General features: G+C 40.0%; 1 protein-coding gene across 1 annotated transcript; it reads left to right on the top strand.

Moving 5' to 3' along the window:
• The first annotated feature begins 2,332 nt into the window (after positions 1–2,332).
• Positions 2,333–5,137, top strand: LOC135652291 (endoglucanase 23-like). The gene is made up of 5 exons (XM_065173128.1): positions 2,333–2,503; positions 2,789–3,196; positions 3,285–3,377; positions 3,458–3,643; positions 4,811–5,137. Exons 1-5 carry the CDS (start codon positions 2,342–2,344, stop codon positions 5,135–5,137), a joined length of 1,176 nt encoding a protein of 391 aa, XP_065029200.1. The 5' UTR covers positions 2,333–2,341.
• Positions 5,138–12,230: the final 7,093 nt, after the last annotated feature.

The following is a 12,230-nucleotide window of genomic DNA, read 5'->3' as shown; positions in this document are numbered from 1 at the left end:
GCGTTGTTATATTCAAGATTTAAGTGCCTTACCTCTTCCACCCTAAACATAATAGGAGGATCACTCAAGGATGAACCCTCTTGGCTCTCTCTTATATAGGTTTTGTGGGTAAAAGTTATAGTTCCTCCTAACATTGGTCTCCCAACTATCACATCAACATGTCGCTCGATGGATCCCCAAGGTCTTAGGGATGCTTCTCGAACCTTATTGAGATAGTGATGTAGGTGCCCTCTCTAAATGAGCTCTTCAATCTATTACTTTATATCATACTAATCCTTTATATCATACCAGTCCTCCGTATCATGTCCATGGTACTGATAGAACTTTGATTGATTTCTTTTGGTTTATGGGGCTCACAAAGGACAAGGTGTGTGAAGGAGGTCCTTATCCCTTATCTGCATAAATACTTTAGTATGGAAGATATTTAATTGTTGTAAACTCTTAACAAGGGAGGATCCAATCTCCCCTCGGTCTTTTCATCTCATGCTTGCTCTAGTGAGTTGAATTGTGGAGCTCTTTCCTCCTTTGATGATTTTTGGGTTCTGAGCTCTTTTTCCTGACAAGCTAGATTCGTGATTAGTTTCTTGTAATAGCTTTGAGAATACAGTTAGAGGTCAAGTGATAACTGAATAGAAAAACTTAGACCATTGAAGGCCACCGATATATTTATTAATATGGACATATAGGCTCAGATTTACCACTAATATCACTTTGTTATTGAACTATTTCATATATCCGGTCATTGATTCCTTGTCTTGCTAGCTTCCTTGCAGTTTGTAACTAATGAAGCTTAGCTCAAATTCCTTGGTAAGTTATCAGAAAGAGGAAATTGACTCTGGGGGTAGTTTGGAGAATCACTCTCTCCTCAAACCCCCTAAGTCATCGAGAAGGTACAACACATGAGTGAGTCTGCCATTCCAAACAATGTTATTTGAGAGGTGAATGCAGGAAAAAGAGAAGTAGAGTTAGTGGTGGTGAAATCAGAATAGTGGCGTTATGGTGCATTGAATCTCGGACGTGCTTTGATTGGCCTAAGTTAGCATGAGTGCTGAGGTGTCGGTCATGTGTTGTCATGTAACCTCGAGCTATTCGTGTCGCCCATGTGGTGTTACACTCACTATCAATCACAAGGTGTCAATCATGTGTCATCCACGTAACCACTACCATTAGCATGTCGATCATATGTTGTCCACATGGTCCAGAGGTATCGGTTGAGTCATTATCCACCTATCACTTTCCTTTTATTTTTATAATCATGACTATTGGTGTGTCGACTATTTGTTATCCAAGTGGCCCAGAGGTATCGGTCGAGTCATTATCTACCATCACTTTCCTTTTATTCTCATAACCTATTATTTTATTTTTATTTTGATATGTCTTAATAATATGATTATTATATGTTAATCAATTATTTATAGGAATATAAAAAATACAAGAACCAATGTCAAGAGATGCCGAACTTTTTGTCAAAACACTAAAGCTTTATATTTTTCTTTTCGTATTCAATTTTTTTACTCTATTTGAAAAACACATTAATTTTTAGACATTCAAATATGATCGTATTCACATATTGCACATTAGTAGCCGCAAATGATTATATAGAGAAAATAAATTGAGATCAAACAATAAAATGCTTTTGTCTGATTAGAAGTTGGAGCAACTCGATTCCTAGAACAGCTCTCCCACGCGGAGATTGTGCAATACCTACCAACAAAAGACGAAGTGACGAATATATCTCGTGCAAATGTTATATAGTATGGTGTTTGTATCTGCAACTCTTCGGTACCAGCGACCATGATTCATTTTCTGAAGACCGATCCTGTCTCATCAAAAGGCAATTATATTCGGTGAGGTATATACAGAAGGCAAGTTCTAAAAGAAGAGTTGGTCGACTATGTAAGTGCTAAACCCTCCTTGACTTTGACAGAGAGTTTTACGTAATCACCACTTCCAAATTGGACCAAGAAAAATACATGCATCCAATGTAGATCAAAAAATGCATTGAAGAGACAGGTTCAAAGAACCAAATTTTAGCATGCCACTCTTGTATGGCATACGTTGAGTAATGAACCCACTGAATCTACTATTAAAACATTACGATTATAGTAATTTTACTGTGTTTTCCATTGCAAGTCTATAAATGTGATCACCTGATTTCCAAGAATGCGCCATTGTTTCCCCCTCTTTGGCTGTGTTCTGTGTTTCCTCTCTCTCTCTCTTTATATAGAACAAGGTGCAGGAGAAACTCGTTGGAAACCTCGACTCGATCGTGATGGCAGCAAATAGAGTTATGTTTTCCTGTGTGTTCTCGATGTTGGTGGCACTGATGGCGGCGGCGACGATGCCATCTGCCGTTGCAGACGGAGAACCACCCCCGAACTACGCAGATGCTCTGAGCAAGTGCTTGCTGTTCTATGATGGTCAGAGATCCGGAAAGCTTCCACCCACGCAAAGGCTCACCTGGAGGAAAGATTCGGCCTTGAAAGATGGTCAAGATGCCGGTGTATGGATTCTCTCAGTCCTCTTGTTGCTCGTCTTTTGTTCCTAGCTAGTTTCGATGACCAAGTAGTGTTGAGATTAAATAGTGTTTGATTGGTGCATGTCCATATTGATCTGAGCCGATGGGCTAAGACAAGGTGGCCATTGCTGCCACTCCACTCTATGACAGCAAGCAACCATCAGAATGAGTTGCAGCCTTGCATAACACCACCAAATTTCTCGTGTTTGTTTCCTTCTCTTAGACTCCTCCTCCTTCGCAACGTAAAGAATGAATTTGCCTTGAAGACAGGTTGATCTGGTGGGCGGGTACTATGACGCTGGCGACAATGTGAAGTTTGGCTTCCCCATGGCCTACACCGGCACCGTGTTGGCGTGGAGCATCATCGAATTCTCGGAGGAGTTGGGTCCAGAGCTGGCACACGCTCATGAGGCCTTGCGATGGCTTACGGACTACTTGCTGAAAGCCACCGCCCAACCCAACAGGATCTTCGTCCAAGTCGGCGACCCCTACAGCGATCACAACTGCTGGGAGAGGCCCGAAGACATGGACACTCTTCGGACAACCTACCAAGTGAACGACACCCACCCCGGCTCGGAGGTCGCCGGCGAGACCGCCGCTGCACTGGCGGCTGCTTCCATAGCTTTCAGATCATCCGATCCTGCCTATGCCGACGAGCTGCTGTCAAGAGCAAAGACGGTAACACATCAATCTTGGTTTCAGAGCCGACACTGAAACAGGTGGATGGATGTTTAACTGCAGCTTTATATGATTGTTCTCGGTGCAGGTCTACAATTTCGGTCACACATACCAGGGTTCGTACGGCACCAGTCTTGGCAAATGGGTGTGCCCGTTCTACTGTGATTACAGCGGCTATCAGGTTCGCTATCTCCAAAATACTTGGTGGTAAATGCATTAGGGTTTGGAGATCTGACACTGTCAACTCTACTGGGTTCTCAGGATGAACTGTTGTGGGGAGCAGCATGGCTAAACAGAGCTACCAATAGCTCACAGTACGAGAACCATATCATCCATGGCATTCAGCAGGTGCAGATGAAGACGCAGCTTGATGAAACTGCCCGCGAGTGGTTCTTCGGATGGGATAACAAGGAAGCCGGAATCTACATCCTCCTACAGACGCAAAAGGTTTTCACAGTCTTTGAATCATTGCGTGTTTGGCATTTAGGAACCCAAGCATTCATTAAAAACAAAGAGAATATAATGCATTATCATGAAAGTCGAGAAACAATATCATCTGAAAACCCTTAAGAAGCTTTTGACAATTGTTTACTCTATTTGAGGTAACTGCAAGCATGTAAAATGGTCATAAACACTGATTAAGAAGGATAAGAGTTCAACTTGTAACTAATGCCTATTCATAATCACAAATAATGTGACATGGCTAACTATTTGGTTAGTTTACAGACCCATAATAATTACTTGGACAATGGATCCAAGTGATGGGGTGATAGGAAAATAGCATGCACCCAAAAACAATTATGTAGATAAGATGAAATGGTTAAATTAGTGGTGAAGAGGGATAATAATAAAACAAAGGATTAATTTTCTTGTTGGGACATTACGGTGAGTAAAATAGACTGATCGATTCTTTTGTTGCAGAATGATAGTGAGAACAGTAGACTGGCGCAGGCGTTTGCATGTTCACTGCTGCCACAGTCTAAATTCAAGTCTGTCAAATACACTCCAGGTTTGCACATCTCCTCTGGACAAAACGTTCATGATTTCATTGATTCATTAGCACCGAGAACGACCAGTTCAAATGATAAACATCCAAAATGCGAGTTCTTTTTGTTTGTCTATAACAAGATGAATCTTAACTTATAGAAAATTACTGATTTTATATTTGAAGAAGGAAATTAGATGATCTAAGACAAATAAATAAGCTAATATTTATAACAGGAGACCTCTGATTGATGTTTAAAGGAATACACGTACATAGTAGTACTATAGCACGCTTGCTGTTTAGTGTATTGTAAGCAACACATGCAAGTATCATCGTGGCAGGCAGTCTCCTGTACAATACGCCAGGATGCAACATGCAAGACGTGACAGGTTTCTCTTTCCTTCTCCTCGTTTACGCTCGGCATCTCATCAATGTCGGGGAAACTATCACCTGTGACAACTCTCAGGTTCCCCCCTCAGCACTTATCGACGTCGCCAGAAGTCAGGTACCCAGTCATTCATGCTCTCTCTCTCTCTCTAGATATATAAGATAATAATAATAATAATCAAACTATCCATATGCTAAATTTCATCCTATTTATTCTTGAATAATTTATTATGTTGGTGCAGATGAAGTACCTCCTCGGACATAACCCAAATAAGATGTCGTACATGGTGGGGTACGGCACAAAGTTTCCTCAGATGATACACCACAGAGGATCTACGCTTCCGTCGATGGATGAGCACCCACAGCGCATGCATTGCAGGGACGGGGAGCCCTACTTCAATACCACCGCCCCCAACCTCAACCTGCTTATCGGAGCCGTCGTAGGGGGGCCAAATGATGGAACCGATAACTTCCTGGACTCGAGATATTGTCCGAACCAAACCGAACCCACCACTTATGTCAATGCACCCTTGGTGGGTCTCTTGGCTTACTTCAACAAAAATGGATGATTCCTTCCTATGTAGACTTTATGTTCCAAGATAAACAATAATGTAATCCTCTTTCAATAATAAGCTGTCAATGTTAAATCCAATCAGAAAATTTGTGTTGCGTTCAAATATCCCATTCAACGCTGTTGCTTGTTGAAAGAGTTACTGTGTCGCAGTGCATGCAACTGAAGCATGCATGCAAACACACGTATCTTGAACTCAGGATCGATATATTGCAAGTATATTAACAAGCTCAATAAGGTGTGACAAAATGGACAGCTAAAGAATGAGTGGAGTTGGGAAAGCTGTAGTAAGGTGTGATAACACGTATCTTCAAGGTTCTTCGTGCGCTCTCTCAATTGATTATAGACTACTTGATGTGTTTATATGTTTATAAGTATAAAAATTATAATTATATTACTGTTATATGAAAAAAATTTAATATTAGAATCAAAATCAGATAACGATAAATTAAGATCAAGATTACATATTGTTAGGAGAATTCATTGTCAACGTCTGAGTTGACCTGACGTAGTCCGAGCGCAAGGGCGTAGGAGCATCTGACATGACTCCAAGGTGATTTTTGAGTTGCTTTGAGGTGGCTCCAAGGTGACTCCGAAGTAGTTCTTGAGTAGCTCCGAGGTGGGAGCCAAGCTTCTGGAACACTGCCTGCACTAAGACTGATGTTGACAGACGCTTCCCAACCTAGTTCCTCTGACGTTCAAGTTAGTCCGAGATCATTTTGGGGTATCCATCCTTTTCTTTTTTAAAAAGAGATCCCTCTAGTATGACGCTCGGGTTAGTATTTATACTTGGCTAAGGGAGGAGACAAGCCAGTAATTACCCCAACTTCCTCCTTTCGCGTTTTGCCCATATGGGTGACAAGGATGAGCCAAGCCTGAACGGCTATCCAAATGACCTCTCTTGTATTGTTGTCCACAAGGACAGGTAGGTGGAAGATGACGAGGACCCTTTCCTTTCCTTCCACGCCAATCTCCATGTGGCGATAGGTGTTGGATGGTGATTGACCACCGAGATATTCCCTATCATTTGTGTCCCCCCCTGATGGGATATAAAGAGATATAACTTTTGTATATGAACAAATACTAGTAGGCCATAACATGCAGTGAAAATTAAATGAAATCACAATCAAATAGAACACCAACATATATGTGGAAAACAGCTTCAATGTGAAGGGTAAAAACTACGGGGCAAACTAGAGATAATCCACTATAATAATAATGAATATACAAATCTTAATTTCTTGTCCAAAACCCTAGCAACAATCACAAGAGAATAACTGGGATACAAGGATCACGTCACTGTGCACAATATCTAATCCTCCCTAATTCTTCCCAAGTAATCACAGTAAGAATCTTTTGTAGATTTGATCTAACCTGAGATAAAAGCACTGCTAGATGATTGAGAACAGTCTCTCTGTGTTGTCCTTGTCGTCTTCTCTTTCTTTCTCTTTCTTTTCTGTTCTCCTCCTTTTCTTTGGAATCCCGTGGCTGCCAAAAACTGCATCGTTGCTGCCTTTTTCTGCCTCTTTTTATTGCCACCATACCTCCCCTAATATAAATTAGGGTTAGGTTAAGAGGGAGTGATCTGTGGGCTGATAAGGTCCACCTTGGGCTGAATATGAGCTGCCAACCCAACCCACCCTAACCCCCATCCCCCCCCCCCCCCAAAGGCATGCTTCAAGGCTCAATTCTCCTTATTAGCCTCTCATTAAATTGTTTCTCTATAGCACAAAAGAGACACTCGTTGGGTTTTCCAACTCATATGTCTTAGGCATGTTTGGCCTTGTGTCTCCGTAGTAGCAAATTTATCTTAGCGTGGGTGAGATTTCTCGACTCATATATCTCAAACACATTGAGCCATACATCTCTATCGTAGCAAATTTATCTTGATGGCCTCGGACACGTTTGGCCCTGCACCTCCGTTGTAGTAAATTTATCTTGATGCAAGTTGGTTTCCCGACTCACACGCCTTATGCACGTTTGGCCCTGCACCTCCACTATAGTGGAGTTATCTTGGTGCAGGTTGGGTTTCCTGACTCATACGCCATGGACACACTGCGCCTCCATTATAGCGGATTTATCTTGGCATTAGTTAAATTTCTTGACTCACATGACTCGGGCATATTTGGCCCTGCATCTTTGTTGTAGCGGATTTATCTTAGTATCGGTCGAGTTTCCTAACTCAGACTCCTTGAGCACATTTGGCTCTACGCCTTCGCCATAATAGATTTATCTTGATGTGCATTAAGTTTCCTAACTCACACATTAGGCACGTTTGGCTCGATGCTTCTACCGTAGCGAATTTATCTTAGCGCAGGTTGGGTTTCTCGACTCACATGCTTGGACATGTTTGGCCCTGCGCCTCTACCATAGTGGATTTATTTTGATGATGGTCGAGTTTTCTGATTCACATGTCTCGAGCACGTTCGAGTTTCCCGATTGACATGCCTCAGGTACGTTTGGCCTTGTACCTCTACCGTAGTAGATAATCTTGGCACAAGTTGGGATTCTCGATTCATATGCTTTGAGTACATTTGGCCCTATGCCTTCACCGTAGTAGATTTATCTTGATATATGGTAGGTTTCGTAACTCACACATCTCGAGTATGTTTGGCCTTGTACCTCCACTGTAACAGATTTATCTTTGCGTGAGTTCAGTTTCTTGACTCACATGCCTCGAGCACATTTGGTCCTATGCCTTTGTTATAATGAATTTATCTTGACACAGTTCAGATTTCCTAACTCACACGCCTCGAGCACATTTGGCCCTACACCTCCGTCGTAGCATATTAATCTTAGCATGGTTCGAGTTGTAGACTCACATGCCTCGGGCACATTTGGCCCTACGCCTATGCTATAGTATATTTATCTTGGTGCGGGTCGGGTTTCCAGACTCACACGCCTCGGGCATGTTTGGCCTTGTGCCTTTGTCATAATGGATCTATCTTAACACGGGTCAGATTTCTCGACTCTTGCCTAGAGCATGTTTGGCCTTGCACCTCTACTATACTAATTTTATCTTCTTTCCGTCATGGTGGATTTTTGGATCTTTCCACTGTAGTGAGCCTTGAGTTCTCGATCTGCCATGGCGAGTTTTGAGTTCTTAATCTGCCATGGCGAGTTTTGAGTTCTTGGTCTGTCATGTCATTGTGAGTTTTGAGTACTCTCTCCATCATGGCAGATTTTGGATTTGCCTCCAAAGAGACACTTGTCTTGATCGGGTGAGATTCATTTCTCCATCTAAGCCTCCAAAACTAAGAGTCTTCAAAGCCTCAAGAGTTCTCAGCCTCGCCCCAACTCCTAGGTACTAGATCTAGTGCACCTGCCTGAGGTGTGGGTTGCACTAGATCTAGTACTTAGTCTTCTCCAAGGAGTTGGAAGCATCGTATTAATCAAAGTAAACATCTAAATATATAAGAGGTTTGTTTATGCATATGGTGTAAGTATAAAACTATAATCAAGAATTAAAATCTAATAACTATAGATCGAAAATTATATATATATGTACCTTTGGATGTTGATAAGACCATTTAGTCCCACATTGGTTGAGGGGGTATGAAAACCAATGGCTCGCCAAGTCTCTCTTACCCTCAAAGGTGTTTTTTGAAGCTCATATGCTCCGAAAAGGATAAAATCGTATAGGTATACCCATCGCCCAAAGTAGACAATTCCTCGTGAGCCTACAGTTAATTCATCATATTGAGTCATTTTTATTAATTAATGACCATAATCAAAATTTAATTATATTTATAATATATCATAGCTAATTAAATAGGACCATGCTCGATTGAGTAATTATCTTGATGATACAACCAACTAAAGAAGCAATCATCTTATGAAAAATATAGCCTTGATGGATACGACCAAACAACCAACTTAAGAAATGATCATAGTGAGGAAATGACCATCATGAAGGATGTAGCCAACTTGAGAAAGTTGTGATTTTAAGAGAGAAATGGAATCGGAGTGAGATCCATCCTTAGGCGGATATTTGACCCCTATCGCCCAACAAGGAATGGACCTTCTCGGGCCCGTCCCACTAGCCTCAAGACAACACCAATTTATGATAGTTAGGGTAGACTATTTCACAAAGTGGATCAAGGTTAAACCCCTTGTGTCCATCACCAAGAGGCAATTCGAAAGGTTTGTATGGAGAAATATCATCAGTCTATTCGATATCCCGAGAGCCATTATCACTATTAAGGACCTAGTTCAATAATAGCAAGTTCGAGGAATCTTGTCAATCTTTTGACATTTAGTTGAGGTTTAGCTCAGTGCCCACCTATTATCATTCAGCTTGGTGTTTGGCACGAAGGTCGTCTTGCCCCCTGAGATGTTATTCCTGACCCCTCAAGTCAAAACATTGTTTCGGCTTTTGTGCAAGGTTGTACCTCATTAACATTGTTTGGGCCGAGGTGCATTTGAAGGTGCTCAATTATAGAAAGGTCATTGCCCAACCCTACGACTAGACTGTTCGGCCTTGAGGGATTGGTTTTGATGATATTATCCTTCAAAAGGCTAAGATCAGCTACCTAATGCACCCTTAAGGAAAGTTAGCTCTCAATTGGGAAGAACCCTATCGAGTTTTTAAGGTGGTCCAAGATGGGACCTATTGGCTTAGGACGATGGAAGGAGTTGCTCCCACGAACATGACATATATCTGAAGTCCTAACCTTAATGCGAGGGGCCTCGGTATAGGCGAGCTAACCGAGGTACTATATTGTGGCATTGTATCGTTAAGTAACTTATAAAATTTTTATTCTACATTTCTACAAACTTGTAAAAGGAAGTATATTTCATGAAATAGAATTACATTATATGAGTCAAGTATTACATTTGTGTCAAAAATTACCTGACTCTATCAAAATAGCAAAAAAGTACATATTACTCAACTAGGTGCAAGATATTGTTTGAGGGAAAGCATTCGCTGAGAGGCGAGTATCGATCAAGGAGGGATTGGGAGTAGGCACCCTGAGGATCTCGCACTAAGAGGAGACTCTAGGTCATTTATTGAAGGGAATGTCTAATGGCTTCGACACATCCTTATCCTTCGAGTTGTCTATAAAGGGGTTCTCGACCTTGACCCATGGATATCTCACCTTGAATCAGGCTAAAGCAAGGGGGTACTCATACTTGAAGGTTGCCTCTCGCAATCAAAGCATGCTCTCAACTATTTTAGCCTCCCTCTTTAGTAGCAGAGCTACCTCGAACACGAGTTGCTCGACAAAATTGATGACCGGAATGTCTCGCTCCCAAACCTATTGATCTCGGTCCTTAAGCTACTCCTTTAGTTCCTTTATTACCACTTGGTGTTGGAGCAACTTGTCCTCTTTGGTGAGATTGTCGTCGCCCATGAAGTGTCGGTTCAATAGAGTTGCTTGGCCTGTTCCTCTTTGGTGAGATTGCCGTCGAGCTCGACCACCTACTTCTCTAATCAAGAGATGACCTATAGGTTGGTCATCAAGAGATGACCTACTTCTCATTCTAGTTGGAGATGATGGCTCTTGAGTTGTGGACTTGGTCTACTAATCCTATAAAGTAATGGCTATGATTCGATAGAGGATTATATAAGAGAAAATCATTTAAGATGGTATAGGCATATGCTGAGGAGATCTCCAAATGTGATAGTAGAAGATGTGAAATAATTAATGTTAATAGTAGAAGGAAAGATAGAAAAAAATCTAAAAGGACTTTAATAAAAACTATACATAAATATATAAGTACTTTGAACTTAACTTTTTACCTATTTCAATGGTAATAAAAAATCCATATAGCTAACCCCAAATAGTTGAGTCTTACGACTTTATTATTACTATTATTATTATAAAATTAGAATAAATTAGTATTAGTATTATTAAAAAGATTGAGCAATAGACACACACACACACACACATATATATATATATATATATATATATATATATATATATATATATATATATATATATATATATATATATATATATATATATATATATATATATATATATATATATATATATATATATATATATATATATATATATATATATATATATATATATATATAGTTCCAAGAAAGCAATTCCTTCACTTTTATTCCTATAACATAATATTTTGTATTTGTTTTGAAATTTATTGATAATATGCCTATTGCATTTAATCGAGCATTACTAGGAATATAAAAGTAAAAAAAATATAAGAAGGAAAAAATAAAATAAAAATGGAATAAAAAAAGAAAAAAGAAAAAAGAGGAATAAAAAAAGAATAAATGTATTGAGATGCCAAACTTTTTGGCAAACACACTAAAAAGCTTCGTATTTTTCTTTTTGACAATTGTTTCCCTTGGGCAAATTTATCATCAAACCTTAACTGTACTTTGAAGACACATTAATTTTTAGACATTCAAATATGATTATATTCACATTTTAGAAATTACACAAAATATCAGATCATATTCTTGCTGGAATTCCCAAAAATGAAAAAAAAAAAAAAGTATAGTTAGTAACTGTAAATGATTGCATAGACAAATAAAATGACATCAGATAATAAAATGCTTTATGAGGCATGCATTTGTCTGATTAAAAATTGGAACGATTAGATTCTTGGAACAACTCGTAGAAATGTTGCAGTAATGTGTTTGATATCTGCAATGGTACCGGTGATCATGACTCATTTTTCTACGAGACCGATCCTGTCTCATAAAGGGAATTATAGTTAGTGAGGTTTATGATGGGCAAGTTCTCTAATTGAGTTCGCTGGCCGCCATATTTAGATCCTCCTTGCCTCTGATAGTTCACCGCAGTCAACACTTCCAAATTGGACCAAGAACGTATCCAGTATAAACGGAAAAATCTCATCGAAGAGATTTGGTTGGAAAAACCAGAATCTTGCATTTTTGTCACGTATGGTAAAACGTGAATGTTGGAGAATCTACGAAACACATTCCAAATGTCGCAATGATACCGTTGTAATAACGTGTCTGTTTCTATATGTGATCACCTGATGCCCAATAATGTGTCAGTGGGAAGCCTACACAGTTGAGGAGGAATACGATCGCTCGTGAGATGGCAACGATGAGAGTAGGGTTTTGTTGTGTGTTCTTGATGTTG

Source organism: Musa acuminata, chromosome BXJ3-11 (assembly GCF_036884655.1).
Source record: "Musa acuminata AAA Group cultivar baxijiao chromosome BXJ3-11, Cavendish_Baxijiao_AAA, whole genome shotgun sequence".
Classification (NCBI taxonomy): Eukaryota; Viridiplantae; Streptophyta; class Magnoliopsida; order Zingiberales; family Musaceae; genus Musa; species Musa acuminata.
This window is presented reverse-complemented; position numbering and strand designations above follow the sequence as displayed.

Bases quoted from the DNA above. Each gene is read 5' to 3' on its own strand.
- LOC135652291 (XM_065173128.1), top strand. From the start codon at position 2,342: ATGCCATCTGCCGTTGCAGACGGAGAACCACCCCCGAACTACGCAGAT. The intron at 3,378-3,457 runs GTTCGCTATCTC...CTGGGTTCTCAG, and splicing joins GTGATTACAGCGGCTATCAG to GATGAACTGTTGTGGGGAGC. The intron at 3,644-4,810 runs GTTTTCACAGTC...ATGTTGGTGCAG, and splicing joins TCCTCCTACAGACGCAAAAG to ATGAAGTACCTCCTCGGACA.